This window comes from Cuculus canorus, chromosome Z (assembly GCF_017976375.1).
Source record: "Cuculus canorus isolate bCucCan1 chromosome Z, bCucCan1.pri, whole genome shotgun sequence".
Lineage (NCBI taxonomy): Eukaryota > Metazoa > Chordata > Aves > Cuculiformes > Cuculidae > Cuculus > Cuculus canorus.
This window is the reverse complement of record NC_071441.1, coordinates 16,396,680-16,414,903: the sequence shown is the minus strand read 5'-3', so window position 1 is coordinate 16,414,903 and position 18,224 is coordinate 16,396,680. Positions and strand designations below refer to the sequence as shown.

General features: G+C 34.1%; 1 protein-coding gene across 2 annotated transcripts in view; it reads right to left on the bottom strand.

Moving 5' to 3' along the window:
• Positions 1-1,268: 1,268 nt before the first annotated feature.
• Positions 1,269-18,224, bottom strand: part of TNPO1 (transportin 1) — an 81,816-nt gene continuing 64,860 nt past the window's right edge. For both annotated transcript variants that reach the window (XM_054053506.1, XM_054053507.1), the window contains 9 exons: positions 17,792-17,950; positions 17,610-17,697; positions 16,443-16,541; positions 16,123-16,218; positions 13,269-13,344; positions 12,369-12,468; positions 10,862-10,936; positions 8,173-8,315; positions 1,269-6,651 (listed from right to left, as the gene is read on the bottom strand). In XM_054053506.1, the coding sequence (XP_053909481.1) occupies positions 8,208-8,315; positions 10,862-10,936; positions 12,369-12,468; positions 13,269-13,344; positions 16,123-16,218; positions 16,443-16,541; positions 17,610-17,697; positions 17,792-17,950 (801 nt within the window). In that variant the 3' untranslated portion in view covers positions 1,269-6,651; positions 8,173-8,207. The remainder of the gene's footprint in view (positions 6,652-8,172; positions 8,316-10,861; positions 10,937-12,368; positions 12,469-13,268; positions 13,345-16,122; positions 16,219-16,442; positions 16,542-17,609; positions 17,698-17,791; positions 17,951-18,224) is intronic.

The window sequence follows — 18,224 nt, the reverse complement described above, 5'->3', positions numbered from 1 at the left end:
TCATCACTTACACATATATGCATTAACATACGTGCAGCATAATCACACCTGTTCTCCTTAAAAAGGTGGACTGATTATTTGAAGTAACCTAATTTTAAGTCTGTCATTATTCAGATTAACACTCAGGGGTCATTTTGGAGGTATGTACTGCTCATTTTATGCAAAGCAAGGTAAATGCCTCTGAAAGAAATATACTTTAAATAGGCAGCATGTTTCATTGTGAATCATTCTGGGAAAACAAAAAGCTATGAACATCTACTCTGTAAGCACTTTACATAAATTTTTGCACAAATAATATTCCTACTGAAATGCTTTTTCATTCAAGTAAGCCTTCAAATTAGGTATTTTTTAAGAAATAGCATCACTACCTTTAAAGTAAAATCCTTTGCATTGCTACAATCTGACCAGAAGCTTAGCCACAAGAGTAATTTCACTTATTCAGGGTGCTGGTACTTTCACTTATCACCTCATTTCTTCCTTCTACGTACAGGTAGTATTTAACCTCAGACTCAAAATTGGAGGGCACAGCTTAAGATCAGGCTCTGGAGGCAGGATTTAATCATTACACTACACAATCTGTGTCAGACATATGCAATTGTCTAACTTGTCTACATGCTATTGACCAACTGTTAAATATTGGAAACGAACATAAAATATTAAATCAACCTGAGTGGATTTTGTCCAAAGAGCTTCTACTGTTAGTTTCATACTTTCGTTTTAGGGACTCCTGTATCAGGAAGCTATATAACTAGAAGGACATAATTAAATACTTTGTACTATCACAGTCCAATAAACGTTAGATAAAAATCAGACTAAGACCATTGTAAGATTTGGTTCAAGGTCTTGAATAATTTTATTTCTAATTTACTCTCTACCCCCCACCCCCCATTACTGATAGCACAAGCAATGAGTATGATTTTTTTTCTCTTCCATGTGATCAGACTTAGCAAGCATCAGCTGTTTCGAACAAAATATAGCCAATGTTCCATTTCTCAGTAGTAAAGCAGTTACCAGTTACCACCCAACAGACATTAACTTAATTTCATGTAAACCTCCTATTTCTAAACTGATATGCCTTCAGCCAGCATGAAGCATTTAAACTGAATTACCCCAACTTTAAAGACCATTTTCCTTCAGGAAAAATGAAATCCCTTACTCAAGAGACTCCAGAACTTGCATGCATGAGCCCGAAGAGTACACTACTAGGTCAGGTAAAACAAACTGAACATGACATTTTAATCTTATATTAAAAATTGGAATGCAACATCTATATTTAAACAACTTTATTAACATAGTCAAGCAGTGATTAACATTCACATCTATTATGTCACATCATACAAATGTAAATACAAAATTACTACAGTACAATATATATTCTCTGCATGATCCAAAATATTTGGTGGCCCCAAAAATTCTTTAAAATTCAGCAGCTTATCAAAAATTAAAACCATATTCTATTTAAAATGAAGTTCTGTTAGCACATAGGCAGACTTCAAGAAATATCACTCAATTTAGTACAGTTTGAGAGCTTGCAGGAGGATATGTTTGAAGGAAACATTCCAACATTGTGGCAGATACAGAAAAATCAGATTTAAAGCTTTCAAGCAAAACTCATACAACCTAAGTTGTCAGCAGAAAGATCCAGTCATCTTTCATTTTGAACTGTTTTGTATACCGCATCCAATTTAAAATTTTAGAAGTGTCTAGTATTAGTAAGACAATGTACGACATAACTACCTATCTCTTCCCATGAAAAAAGATAATATTACACTACATTTCAAGAGCCGATGAACCTGCTTATACCAATCATTTTTCCTAACTGCTATCCTTGCAGAAAACACTCAGGCCTTCTCAATTTTATTGCTCACTCAAAATAAGGAAATAGGTACCTAAGGCGAAAGTAATACAACAGAACCAGCTTACAGAAAAATCATACCATATTGTAAGTGCTGAATTCTTGAGATGTGGATTTGGCTTACTTAAAGTATACTGTAACACTAGACAGGGCTCCATCCATTTTAAACTTCCCTCATATAAGTACATTCAAGTGAGTAAGTATCCATATTACTTTAGCAGAATATACTCTACAGGGCAAGCAACAACAGTACTCACCCCAGATCCCCATTTAAAATAATACTAAAACTGGCTTGCTCCAACCATTAAGTGCAAAGAGCAAGCATCAGTGGCAGATAAATTGGAGAAAAATACCTAGAAGACCAACAGATGCAAGTCATTCTGGAGAATGCATAGGTGAGTGAAATACACAGCTACTGACCAAGCTTTAGTTATTCAAGATGAGGTTACCAGAAATGCTTATGTGATATATACCAAATATGTATGCAAACTACATCAGCGTCTATCTGAGATAACTGTAGGATGTTTTGCCATTTCATTGTAGAGCTTAACCTTTATCTAAGATAAAAAGTTACTCTTTAGACCCTATATAGAAGCTTTATGAATCTATTATCCTCATGAAAGAGATAGCATTGAAGCAATTAGTGTTAAGTTGCAAATTCTTTCCTTGACGAAATCTGAAACAATTTCCAATATAATATTGCATTTAAAGCATTTTTTCAAGAAATATTTCAGTTGTTTGAATATGGATGCATTCTCCTCAAGGGAAGAATGTTTTTGCACCTTATCTATTAATACATTCAATATGAATAAAATAGGTGAAGCAAAAGTCATTATTGTCCCACAGTAGAAGGTTAATTTAGAGTAAGTTTTAAGACAGAGAAGCTGCCTAAATGAAATACATGAACTGATACAATTAAGACACATTTTTATTAGTATGTGTTCTGAACAAAAAGGGTGCAAGAGTATTCACCTGAGATAAAGCTAGTATTTGAATATTTCTGAGTAGCAATGAGTTTAGCTTGAGGAAAGCCACTTAAACTTTTAAAATATACATTTAGCTATTATACAATATATGCAGTTTAAGTAATTAAGCTTGATGCTAACATAAAAGTCTTAACAAAAAAGAAAATCACAGTGTCTATCAATATTGTTAGTTACAAAATTTATGCTACTTCATAACCTTTAAAAATTATGATTATAAATTTTAAACCCATTCATCTAAAACTGATCTTTTGAGTATAAGCTTTAAGGAGCAATAAACTAAAGCATAAGAATTAGCTTATTACAATTTAAATATATACATATTGACTGATTTAGAAAATAAGCAAGCTTTGGAAAAAAATTACAAAATTGAATATTTTTGCTTGCACTGGTTAAAGTAATGAACTGCTCTAATCTTTTCCCCTAAATGAATTTAGCCGTTTCCTGAACGTGTAATGGAAAAAATTTAGTATTGAACTTCATTTAAGATTAATTTAACAACAATTTAGAACTGCCAAAAAGATGCATTTATAAGGATTTTAAAAACACTTTCTGTTACCAACTTAGGTTGATCAGCAGCTTTTGTTCACTCTCAGAATCCTTCAAAAAGGGAAACTCAGAACAGGAAAAAGGCATATATAAAACCAGTAAACACTGACCTCCTGAGGTTCCTACAACAAATATTCAAGTAGAAAATCTACACCATTACTTAGCAGCGGCTATTTCTGTAGTTTAGCACACTAACAGCACTTTATTCAGTGTGTAAGGAGCAAATGAACTAAGCCGTGCTTTTAAGCATGCCTAGAGGCAGAAACACTGGAATGTAACAAAGAAACTCACGATTCTACCAGTATAAACATTCAGTCAACATTCAAGAACTGTCAAGACTACACCACAAGAAATAAGATGCTTTTTATATATCCCATGATGCAATAATTGAATTATAAACATTAATGCTGATTTAGATCTTTTCTTATTCCACATTATACCCTAAATGGCTTCTGCAAATCTCTCCACTATATTATGCATTTGGAATATGGTTTATTTGCTTTAAAATAGACCATGAGAGAACTTACTGATACTAAAGACTGTTTTGTCTGTACTGTTTATTTCTGCCTCATTTTATTATTTTCCTTGCTGTTATACCAGATCAGTTCACAACTGTACAAATACCTATTAAAACTTGTATGTACAAAAGTGGCATCCTAAGCTAAACTAATCTGAGGTGAGGTGGAGTGGTTTTATTTGGTTAAAGGGAGTTTCTGAAATTTAAGAAGTTTAGGTAAACTCAGACTCTAGGTGTTAGGCTACAGTATTATTTGGGTAGATTTTCTATTCTACTTTTTTTTAAATGTAATTTCTCTGAAACTCTTCTCTAGTCTTCAAACATACTCAAAATTAAAGCAAGTTTGGGTCTAAAATAATACCCCACCTTGCTAAATTTAAAAGGTTTGGTTTTTTTTTTCCCTTCCAGAAATTGGTTTTAAAGTGTTCCTTGTGACTATTACTAAAATTTACTTCAGAGTTATTACAGAAGGAATTTTGTATTTGCTACCAAAGCAATGTAATTTGAAAGCAAGTTATCACATGCAATTTTGACCAAATTGAATAAATATTATGTACTAGCATTACTGAATATATTTCATACAGTACATGTCTAAATAATTCTTCAGGCATAATCCATTAAAATTTGGAAAGCCAAAAAAAAGAGTGGGGGGCATGTAAAACATGCATGCTATCATGCATTAAAAAACAAAAAATATCAAAACTCTTTAAACCTCATTTTTAAGTTCACACTCACACAGCTCAAACTTCAGTGCAATGGCTAAATCATTCAACAGGCAAAGAACAGAACCATGCAAAGAAAAGCAAGTTCTTAAAAAAATAAAACAACAAAAAACGAAACACAATCAAACAAAAATCCCCAAAACTGTTATCCAGTATCCATTCTGCAATGCAAAGGTGAGAAACTAAATCTACGAAAAGGCTGTTATGGCTTAATTTTGTTTTGCAGATTAATTATGCAGCACTTGAAAAATGGAAAGGTGTGGCTTCACCTCTGACCAGCAGAGTTAAAAATCTCTCCATTTTCCTTTATCATCATGGGATACTCTTTAGGCAATCTAAATTATTAAAGACTTGCCACTTTCAGATGGACACAAGATCAAGTGTACCAGTTAGGATTTCACATTCACAGTACATAAGAAAATACACATGGAAGGAAAAGTAAAGGGTTAACTTAACAAGGATTTATTCACAGGAATACATGTAAGTAGAGAAAAAAAACACAACAGAAAAGCTAAACAAATGAAATGAAGAGGATCCAAACCAACTTTCACTCCGTAGCTTTAAACTTGCACCCTTGTGCATTTAACTACATCACAAAGGGCCACCAACATGCGCCGATACAGTGTAGATACCCTGCATTACATCCATTAACTTAAACATCTCTTTAAGATCATGCTTTGAACTAAAAAGCGTAGAAGATAATATGTTGAATGGGAATAAACACAAATATAGCAATCATGTCACCAACTTCTACAATTGTCTTTACGTGCCAACTAACACTTATGCAGCCTTTAACGGGTCTTACCATGTAACTCATTTTTAGAGATTCTGATAAAATCACTAGTATATAACCATGCAGAAAGCACATCACACTGACAGCACAGAGGCAAATATTTTGCACAGCTATATCAGCTTTCCACATTGTGCAGGTTACACACAATACAATATCAATCTTATTCTTAACAGATCCTAAAAAGGTATTTCAAGGCCTAATTGTTAACTACAGTACTTTATATCTATATTCTTAATAAAAATGAAATCCACGGAATCTTAAAAAGGAATTTTAAATGCAGGGCTATATTGAATTGGTAAACTGCAACACAAAACTGGCGCAACATAGGTAAATGTATACCAATTTCACTCTATGTGATGCAAGCATGCTACTTTCCCACTAATTTAAATTACTTCTGATCACTATGAGCCAGAACGCATGCCTGAACCTTAAACTGCACGTTAAGAATAATGCCTTACTCTAGAAATTAAATCTAATGAAGTACAATAATCAAATCATATCCACTACTTCAATTCTTTTTAATGTAAAAATTAAGATGTCAGTCTTTCCTTTGAAATGTCCCTCCCCTTACCCCAAAAATGAAAGGAGTGACTCATTTGGCAGCTTGCAGGTTGCTTCATTTTGTCTAAGTTAACCTTTATTAATTTACGATGGGATTTCTATATTTTACACTGCAAGTGCCTGCTCCTAATACAGACACAAGCTGCATTTTAACTGTACTAACTTCATTTGTATAGTTCTTCATTAACATGCAAATACCTAGGAATCCCATCAAGCAGAATGAAATAATGCAGAAAACCCTTACTTAAAAAAACATAAAAGAAAAAAGAAAGCCTTTTACTGTTTGTGACCCCCATTCTTAGGTTTCCTTTATTGTGCGCAAAATAGTTTTCCTCTCTATGTATCCCTATGGTTCAATTATATGGTTCTTATTTTGGTACAATTCCCCACAATATTCCAGAATGTGCTGTTTTGTGACTAGATTCTTTTTTTTTCTTCTTCACATCCAGTGCAGAGTTGTAATAGGAGACAGATTTCCACCCACAAAAGCTCCAGATGTTAAAACATTTCCCAACATCGACTTAATACAGTGACGGCAACACCTCCCTCCCGCCCCTCCCAGTAGGGTTGGGATTGTACTGTATTCCCTACTGGTCTACCCTTCCCCCCAGTAAAGGGTAACATTTTCCCTGGGTGCAGAGGCTCCCTCATAGTCTCCCAGACTGAAGGACCTGTAAAAGGAAAAGATAATAGTATAATTAACTCTTACCTTGAACCTTAACTGATAGATTTGTGCATAAATATCTTTTTTTTTGCCTTTTTAAGCAGTAGATGCCAACCTTCAACTTTTTTTATACATCTATTTTTTTAACATTTACATTAGGTAAATCACTGTTAACAAAATAACAATGCATGCTTTCAAGCTACATTGACAGTTCCACTGTTGTGGCTAAGCTTAGAATTACGATAAAAGCAGTCCTATAGATTCTAACAAGCTTTCTGATATTTTGCACAAAATTATGAAGTAGTTATGACATTGAGAAAGATTATTAGACATATCTGTTACTGACCTAACAACTTCAGATATCGGTGCATTAAGCAAGATAGCTATAGTACTGCCTCAGTTCAAACTGAGAATAATGGCAAATTTTATCACTTTGGATCCCTCTTATTTAGGAGGAAAGACCTCCATGTCACAACTAAAATGCCCTCATTGATATGTAAATATTTGAAATCAGTTTATTTTTAATTCATTGTTCAAATCAAACTTGTAATTCATACAGGATTTCTTATGTCACTGACTCTGAAAAAAAATCTTACGCTGAGTTTTAAGTAGTTGTCCATTCAACAACAAAACAGAATTGCATGAATCACTCAATTTCAGTACAAAATTTCTACAACAAGAATCAAATTTATATAAAGACTGAATGAATAAACTTAATTCACCCTATTTTTTGGGTGGTATAATAATGTCCTCACAGTATCATATACTTTATATATAAGAAATTTTCTTTATAGAGTATGTTCAGATAGCACACAAAACACAGTTATATAAAAACGGAACTAGTCCAGAATGCACTATCACTGTTCTTTACTGAAGCTGAATCCTTCTCCGCACAGAATTGTAACAATTCTGACTTGAGGCACAAAACAGAACATGGTAATAATAAACACCTTGGCCTCCCCAAAACATCAAGCTCTACAGTTACAGCAGAGTTAAAGATTAATATAGCACCCTTCATTCAGTGCGAAGACAATCTAGTATGTGGTTAGTAGTGTGTTTGTCTTCTTATGGCTGAAGTGTGTTAACAAACTTGCTTTCCTATCCTAGAGGAACATTCCTGCTTAGATCACATCTGCCATCTGTTAATTCCTAAGATGTAAGGGAGCCTGTGTCTTCCGTATGATGGCTTGAGGATCACATTCATGACTTTGCTTATTAAACTTGAACTGGCACTTGATTATACCTATACTTCCAACCTTATCTTGATAGGCTACTGTGCATATCTTACACTCACTTTTTCTCTCTTTCCCTCTCCCTATAAAAATAAAATAACAGTCACATAACTGCTTTTGCTACAGCTGCTATCAGGTATACTATCATACCTTTTTTTTTCCCTTCCTTAAATAAGGAAAGATCTCATCTAGCTTATCTGGAAAATGCTAGTCTGATAAATTCATTGATTCATGTAATGCAAACAGAGGAAGACTGTTACACAACTCTGTTTAGCAAGGAAGATTTTTGTGCTTACCTCTAATTATGGGACTGCAGCTACAGTGCATGAGGTTAAACTCCATAGTAAGCTGCAAGGCGCTCTTTTAAGGGAAGAGGAAACTGGTCAGAGAAATGCCTCCAATTCTCATCCCCAACTTGATTTTTAAATCCATGAAGAATCTACAAATGAGAGGAAGTCAAGATACCCAGTTAAAGGAGGATACATTATCTACTAGCAACATATGCAGTAAGCCACAAACTGCTGGATTGTGTATCTGTCCACTTGAATTCTCCAAGTCAATACTGAAATGTTACTAAGAAACAAAGGACGTCCAGTAATGTCTGTCTTAACCAAAAAGTTTTTCTTTTTTAAGGGTGACAGAGAACATAGTTATCCATACAAATCATTGTGTGTATATACCTATCTATATGTATTTTTAATAAGTAAGGTGACTTACAACCTAGAGTTAGGCCATTTCAGATTGCTAAACATTTTATCAGTTAACATGGTTTGTATATGTTTAATTTCTCTATTAGCTTGTCCGCCCCCCCCCCAATGCATAATATGTTGTGCGAACAAAGAAGAGCCAGAATAGCAGCCAGCATTTGATGGAATGAATACCTGTCAAATTCTAGTAAAATGCAAAGGCATTCTATGAGAGCTCTTTTTTTTTTCCTGTGGAACCTGCAAGACAACTGTCTCTAAAAAGGAAGCCAAAAATCTTTTGTGTTTTGAAAGAACATGGAACCACAGTCAGTAGCAGACAAAAGCCAGCAAAAAAGGGGAAAAAAATGTACCAGTTTCAGTCTGGACATTCCAACATAATAAATTAATGGAAAACTATGAAAATTAAATGATACTATCAAGAAGGTCTCAGAATGTTAGCTCTAAAAAGAGCAGTTTAAAGGCAGACATCAGAAAGCACAAAAGCAGGTGAAATGGCTCCTCCTTGCAGCAACTTATGCCAATAGAGTCTAAAGCCTTTTCTTTTTTTTTTTTTCTTCAAAAATTCAATGACACTGAATTGTGCAACAGGCTGTCATGAACATATTTGCCCAGAAAAAGTAATGTCAAAGTTAAAACGTATGGTAATGAGTACACCCTCAACACAACATTACCAAGCAGAGCTATTTTTAAACAGAGATAATGACATTAGTGACACCAGTTAACTTACTGCTTTTGTCCCTGAAAGAGAACTTCCACAAGCAGGCTCACCTCTCTTTCCTAACCCAAATAATCAGATAAGCCAGCTGCCAAGAAACTACTTAAAGTCTAAGAATGCTCAGGTATGACAAAAGAACCACTTAAAATCATCTTCCAGTAGAGTTTTAGCAAGTGAGAATTTTAGCTAGTCTTCAGATACCCTGCTTTTAAAAAAAGCGCTAAGATTCTTAGGGTACGTGTCAGATTTCAACACTAGCCGTTCATCTACCCATGCTCTTGGAAGTACCATTTTCTCTCCCAGCTCTAGTGCTAAAAAAACCAAAACAAACTGGACAACCCAGATGTTTTCCATTGTTCCTGGAATTACGAAGGGCATAAGTATTGTTGGAAAAACAACTAACTGGACTACAGCAACCACGTATCCAATAAGGAATTAATCTGAAAACTGTGAATAGCATGACTTGAAGAAAGTTTTTTTCACTTTTCTTGTTTAGTTTGAATGTATTAAATCCCACGTGGAAACTTGGAAAGAATGTGAAAAACAGAACGCTAACTTACTGAACAAAGTATTCAAAGCTGAAGGACCAGTGCAGAAACATGCACTAAGACTGTTCTGGGCAATTGTCACAGAGAGCATCCTGGACTTTCTTTTAAGTTTGTAAGTATTTGTTGTTTCCTTGTGCTAATGCCAGAACACACATAGCTGTACAATACTTGGAAGAAAAAAAGCCAATACTAACCCATGATCCTAGTAAGTACTTAGGAACATACTTGATTTTTTGCTTTAACAGGAGTAACATGAAATTTTGACATCTACTCTTCCTAAAACCATCTTTCACTCTACAACTTATGTGGGGAGCCCCACTACAGAACAGTAGCAGCATTTTTTCATGAAACCAAAATAAGTTTGTTTCTGTTTTTTTTAAAAAAAAATCTAAGACATCAGTGCCAAAACACAATATATCATATTCTGGCTGGTTTTTTTTTGCTTATTTGACACTTCGTTTAGCAGTGTTTTCTTGGCTATAACTGTATAGTAGTTTCTTGAAACTTGCACAATCAAAGGGTTTCTGAGGCGAATATTAAGCAATCTTGAGAACTATTCTGAGCAGGAATAACTAAAACAGATCAGGATATCACTGGAATGTTTTTCATTTGCAATTTTCAAGTTATTTTTCTAAAACAAAGTCAGCATCTTCATAGTAAAAAAGTCTCGAACCACACACTAAATGTGGTATAAACTCCCTTGTTCTTCCAAATGCAGGTGGAAGCTGGACACCATTTGAAGTTCTTTGAGGATGATTACTCCCTCAAATAAGAGCTTAAATGAACTTGTCAATACTGTTCAAAAAAGTTTTGAATAACCATCTAGAAGAAAATAGAGATTAAAGAAAAAGCTGGGATTTTTATGTTGTTTCATCTTAAAATTTATGACCTTGCTAAGAAGCCTCCATTACCATAAAACAATAAGTGCTATCTGTGGAAAGAGAAAGCAGGAAAAATAACCCCAGAGGATCCAAACTACCATGATAAGTACATACTGTTATATTAGGCACCTTACCTTACAGAACATGTCTCGGAGATCATCTTTTGGGCTAATCCACGATGCAACAGCATCACAAAAAAAAATAAAGTCCTATAAGATTAAACAATCATATAGGTTAGAAATCTCAATTTAGAGGTCTGAAAACAATGCTTGATGTTCATTGTGTGAACCATGCAGGGTTTTTCATGCTAATTCACAACCAGTTTTGATTTTATGTATTTATTTTCCAGTTGCTTCAGACTGTAACAGTCAATTATTGTACACCTAAGTGTTCAGACATAGAAACAGCTGAGCAGAGGAATAGCTTTGTTTAATAAAATAAAATCACAGTTAAAAAAATCATCAAACCCTTCCCTCCCACACCACAACTGGTCTAATGTTGATTCCTTCGGTACACATACTGAGCTCAAGAATTAATCACCTTAATAACAGTCAACCAATGCAAGACTACAGTCACGACTTTCTCTCACTCTCTCTCTCACGCACACACATTTCCTGTTGAAAGAAATACAATTCTTTTTCCCTCAGGAGAGCCACAAGTGTTTTCTGAGACACACAAGATGTTTATCCTACAGGTTCAAAGCAATGATCACCCCAAATCCTTTATACTCAGTTCATCTGCTGTCATGCATTACTTCCTACTGCACTACTAAAACACCAGTCTAATCATTAAACTGATAACGCACATGCTTTTGGGTAGGAACTAACAGTAACTACAGAGGAGAGATGAGATAATGAAAAGTCCTTAACTGTAACCTCTCCCATGTGAAGAAACAAATGGACAGAAGAGGGTAATGCTAAGTGCCAAATAAGGCATAAGTGAAATGAACTCAAAATTTTAGAATAAGGTAGAGGCTCAACTCTTCTATTTCAGGAAGAGGAATTCCAGGAAGAGGAGAGGGAAAATCACTTTCAACTTCCTCTTAGGAAATACATTTGTTGGTATAGCTTGCTCTACTTTGGAGTGTGGAGAACATAGTCATAACCTCTTCTTCAGATGTACCATCTATTGTAAAGAGATCCACATTCCTCATCTCATTGCCCATTTAAGCACTATGTCCAAGGCTGAAACAGAATCTTCCCTTCCCAAGTTTTAAGAATGAAGGGGTGGTTATTGTTTTTGTTCTCTTTCTTGTTTTAAAAGCACAGGTGATATCTAGAAAATAGGGTTAAGTATTTCAACATTTCCCTTATATTTTCATACAGATCCTGACCAAAACCTGATAGAAGTAGTGAAATACAGTTGTTTTAATCAAAGTTCATTATTTACATATTCTTTGTAAGTCATAGACAAAAACTAGATTTAAAAATACTCTTCTCCTTTCCTCTGCTTGGCGATAATTACTTAAGCATCCTGATACATATAATTTGCAACATAAACATTCTGGCCGTCTTGAATTTAAAATAAAGCTACAGCATGTACTGCAGGAAATCACATCAAGCTAAAATTTTCATACTCCAGATACAGTTTTCACAAAATTTCACATGGGTAAATAAGTTAAGATCTGATAATGAATCTTACTTGGACTACTCCACTGGGGTTGACCGAGATCATGGTACATATCCCACGGAACGCTGAATCCTTTTCCTCATTGTCTCTTATGTTTCGTAAAGAGGTGCACCTAGCAAGTTGGAGAGCAAAACTTAGCTAACACTATTACTTTTTCTTCAGTCAAACCAGAACTAGATGACAGTATTTGATGGAATAAGCCACACTGGTAAGATAATGTGAAACACTATTTTGAAGACTTAGAAAAACACTTGTGGCTCACAGTCTTTACTAGCATATTCCCAATAGGCATCATCTCCATAATCATGTTCTCCTGTTGTACTATATACAGTTAGATAGTGTGACCTGTATTCCATTAAATACAATAGAAAGACATATCTGAAATATTTATAGGAACTATCATTACTAGAAGCGGAACATATACTACTATCACAATATGAATTATGTCAGATACCACTTACAGAACAGTTATTTAACTTTTACAGCAGCAAGCAAGCTATTTAATACATAACAAATCTATAAACATGTATTCCTTACAGCAAATCAAGCCTCAGACTGAATTTTAAGTAAAGTAATGCACAATTTAAATTTTACAGTATTTGCATGCATTGTATTATCATTCTGGTGGATTTTAAAATGCTCTTTCATAGTCAAGCTTTAACACAGCAAGCATGTGACAATCTTATCCCATGCATAAATTAGTCGTTAGCCACAACATAAAGAATACATGACGGTGCTACTAAAAACTCACAAACCTGATAGGACAAGATTAGTCACATGGTTGGCAATGATTAAGGATTGAGATTTTGTAACCAACTGAAAATATATCTAAAAGTGAGATAGAGAGAAGAAAGAAAGAAAGAAAGAGAGTGAAGAAAAATGAATTAAAAAAAAAGATTGAATAATACACACCAGGGTCTTATAAACTGCTGTAGCATGGGGGCCACCTCTTGAGGACAAACGTAACCAAGACGACCAATTGTTATTGCTAAGGTAACGCAATCACGGTTATACACCACCAAACGCCAACCAAGACATGAGCAAATGAGGGGGGAGGAGAAAAAATAAAGAAAAAACAACAAATAACTCAGAAACAGAAACCAACAGAATCTGTGTATGATAATAAACATAAGATTTCACCAGTGCTGTTTATTACCACCCCCTAAATAAGAGGCAGCAACATATATGGTATACTCTCCAGGGTAAAAGAAAAATTAAAGAAGTAAATGAGAGAACACCAAAAACACAATTTAAAATCCAAAGGCTTTCTGATGTAAGCGGTTGTTCTGCCCTCTTCAGAGTAAATTTACCTACCACACATTTTAAAGTTTTTATTCAAATGTACTACTATGGATACTTCTGATGAAAAAGAACTAACCATTTTCAGTTCTACATATTTCAGTTTTTTCAATGTTTAGAATTCAAGATTTTAATACATTTACTCTATCAGTTAAAATACATTTTTCACAGGGAAAAGTATTGTTGCGCATATAAAAACCCTAAATATATTAAACACATCTCGAAGAGCACCAAATATTTGTTTTCGTCATAATCTCATCGAGAATTTAAAGTGGTTGCTAACTCACAGCAACTGACTGCAGAAAATTAGTTCTTTAATCCCAACATTCCTCCTGTTTGCAAAAGGCTTCCTCTTAGAAGTCATAAGAACCTGACTTCTGACACAAAGGCACAAGGACACATGGAAAGCAAAACTGCTTCATCACATGACTAGTTAGTTTGGTCCTTTGTTCTGAGGGACAGACTGAAAAAAGTATAATGGAAATGTGTTTTAATGGTGTTTGCTCAACTCACGAAAGATTAATCTTTAGAAAAAGGAGAGGGCGGGGAATAATGTATCAGGATTACTTGAAGCAAAATACATGAATAATACTAAAATCCAGCAGATTTATATGAAGCAGAGAAAGGAAACCTATGTTCAAGGGACATACTATGCAACACTCTAATTAACAGGCATTTGTGAACAGTTTCATGAAACATGCAATAAAGCAGATGATGCTTTCTCCAGTAAAAGTTTGGTGTAGGATATACCAGCAGTTTGGGACATACTCATTCCACGAAAATTGCACCTCACTAGTAATGTAATGTTTTGCCCTGACATTACTCAATTTCAATATGCACTGCCTAAAATTTTTGGCAGATCTCACTTCTTAAACTGCATTTCAAGTGCTACTTTCAAATGAAAATACACGTAAGTTTTATCTGTAAATTCTCACAGCTACAGTTTGTACAAAGAATGGTAATTTCTGTCAAAGCTCCACTTTGACACGTACTGTTTTTTGCCTATGCAATTACTTTTACTTAAAGTGGTCTGATATTTTTATAGAAGTGTTTTCATAGCTCATTACATAGCAAGCTGAAGCAGAAAGTAATATTCTTGCACGCGCTAGTGGCACAATATCCCACAACAAACTTAGGTACACCACATTCAACATTTATTTGCAGTTATGCATCCACATTTAAAGTAACTATTAAGAGAATAAAAAAAAAAGGCTGTGTTTGGATGCTTCCAAAAAATTCTAACAACGATGGAAGCAAACATTTAAGTACTGGATGCCTCTCAGTTACAGGTATTATACATCCATCAGTGCAGAGGAACAGGGCAGGGCAAGGGTGTGGGGAAAGAAAGTGTATATTGCTATGCTCTTCCATGGTATATTTCACAGTAAGTAGGTATTTCTTCCAAAATTATCTTTTCAAAAAGTAGTACCTATGCTATGCCAGGCAACTAGGTAACTATTTCTTTAAGTTCACCTTCCATACTAAATGAGGGTAGGGAAGCAGAGAAAGTACAGCTTTTAAGTTTAGAGAATACCAAAGAACAAAACACACATTGAATATCTCTCCCAAATTTCTCTCTCGCTTAGCTCAAAAAAATAGAACTGTACCACTGAATTTGCATATTTTTTGATCATGTCAGGTATAATGACTAAACTGACATTTTCTTACAAGAAGGTTTTCAAACAGAAAAAAAAAAAAATATTTTCTATTAGTGAAGCCAAACTATTAATAAAGTTCTGCTGAAGTATGGAAGGTGCTCTTCATACCAGAACGTGCCCTCTATAAATGCAAAAGAAACAAGCCTCAGAAATTCCAATTCAGTAAGGCATTTGGGAATTGCTCTCAATTTGGAAGTCAAAGCTGCAGGCCAGAAAATAAAACATGCATGCCATTATTAGAATTCTCTTCAGAGATTTGTTATTAAATTATCAGGTAACAGAAGTTATAAATAATTTCAGTTATGTTGCAGTAAAACTACCATCACAGATCTAGATTTTTGTGCATGATATTAGAGTTTATCTTAAGAAGAAGAGTGCATTTTTCATTCAGAGTCCATGATTTCTTTTCATTTATGCCAATTACATTTTTTTCAAACACTAGACATATATATACAGTACACGTGTAAGGACATGCATACATTAAAATCAGTGTGAACTATGTCTTTAAGTGTTACTGTATATATTTGTCACATTTGATACATTAATAAAACTGGAAGAATAATTAAACATGATAAATAGCTGTGATAAAAGTGAGATAGCAATAACTTTAAGAATCTAGATATATGATAGATCGTTCACATCAAGACTGAGACTTGTAAAGCTTCTGCAAAACAGAGTTGCTTTTGCTTATAAAAAACAAATATACAGTAATAAAATCAGTTCTGGTGTCATTCCCCTATGCGATTTTTAAATCAGTATAAAAAATTTTTAATTCCCTTCACCATATATATGCTTCAGTTTTTGGGTACCTGTATTCTCTAACAACGTCTTTGGTGTGTTTGGTCTGTTAATTATTTCTACAAGCTGGTGCAATACCATTGGAATATAAGGCTGCATCTCTATACCTGAAATAGCCCAAAAAAAAAAAGAGAAAAGATTCAGGAGAAAATGACCATTAATACACAAAGTCTAAACAGATTTGGTACACTGAACTTACTAACAAAGACAAGAATCTCAAATTTAAATTAAATTATAATATGAAAGTATCACTAAAAAAATCCCATAAAACACCCAGACAAACTACGTTAAAAGTGCAGAAATTCAAAGAAGAAGAAAAATTATATCTTACCCATTTGGATGGAGATTTCTCCAATGGCCCAGGTGGCATTGTTACACACAGAAATGAATTCAGGGTTTAAGTTGGTTCCCAAAATTGGCATGAAATCAGCTAGAAAGAACAATATTTTAAAATCTCATCACACAATAGAACCATCTTGTCCCAGCAGTGGATCACAGGAGGAAAAGAACTCTAAACTTTCTTTTAAAATATGTAAGCCTATTTAAATGCTTAGAAAGCATTACAGAGGAATTACCAAGAGGTATACTTCTGCTATATATCAGATTAACCTGGATTTTAGAACATAAGGAGGTCAATGCAAATCTTTTTAAATTGTGATTTTAAAACGTTTCTAACAGTCCCTATCTTTATATAACTCTAGAAAACTGTTTTTTTTTCACTCTCCTTGCTGGGGCAGGAGGAGAGAAGGAAGAGAGGAGAAAAAAACCCCAGCTACTAGTACTTGTAGTTCTGTAATATAGTTGAACAACTCTCAAATCACCTGGATAACTATGTATTCTCCTGTGCTTGAAAAAGCAAAGATGCCTAGAAAGCAATCATCTTTGATTAAATTTTAAGAAAAAATTAGTCACAAAGATAAGATTATGACATCAGCCAAATAAATTTTAAATCCAACCCTACCCAAGCACTCATTTGGCAAGTTAAGTGTATCTCAAGAGTATCTGTAGAAACAGACAGCAAATATCACGGAACTGCGTAACTGATGCTACTTCCATACTGAAACTAAAAGCAAAGCAAAAACCAAAATGACACCTACTCTCTAGCCAAGTTTCCTAATTTCAATATATATATTTGTACATAACAATAGATTCCAGTAGAACAAAGAAAGCTATAAATTCAAGAATCTAGTAAAGCATGCAACTATTTGAAGTCCAAGTACATTTGTTTTGCTGTATTCCAGCACGATGGGTAGCTTGTTACACTATAAAAAACAAGGAGAAAAATTAACTTTTGCACTGCCTACAAAAAAACAGAATGCCTTTTAAACACACAATTTGAAGAGGAAAAGACTACAGACCCTGGCTGCTGATAACAGAAAATGGAAACTCACACCATCATGAAAAGACAATCCACAGGCTAGGGAGCTTAACAATGTCTAAATCAGCCTTTTATCAGTTTGTAAAACAAGTTATTTGTTTAATATTAAAAGAAACATACCGATGCAAGGCTTAACATGCTGAAAACACGCCTTTGTCAGATCACCTAACAATGCAAAAGAACTCTGCCGTACCTCAGGCATTTTATCCTAAAGGGAGGAAGAAAAAAAACGACAATTCTAGAAGTGTTTCTTAAGAGAATCAGAAAGAAAATCCTTAGATCAAAAAGGTTATTTATCTCACCTGCATGCATTGGTACATTAGTGTCAGTATATTGCTGCGAGCCACTAGCTGTTCAATGTTGCCTCCAAGTCCTTCAGCTAAACCACTAAGTAAATCAAGAGCCACAATCATGAAATCTTTATCTGGAGCCTCATATTGGTCTGGCTGAGCATTATGCAACTGCAACAAATAAGTACATATTTCCAAAATTAGTTTTAAATTTTCTGAAGGTTATGCATAAAACAAGTTTCAGAACTGCAGCTTCATTTAGATATTTCACAGTTATACTACAAATCTCCCTGCAAACCCATAACTTTACAATAATTAATGTAAATTAATTATTTGGTTTTGGTTTTATTTTTTGATTTTTTTTTACTTTAAAATAATTAATGTAAATTAATTAATTAGTTTAAGGAGATATTCTGAAAACACTGGAATAGCAATGGAAAAATAC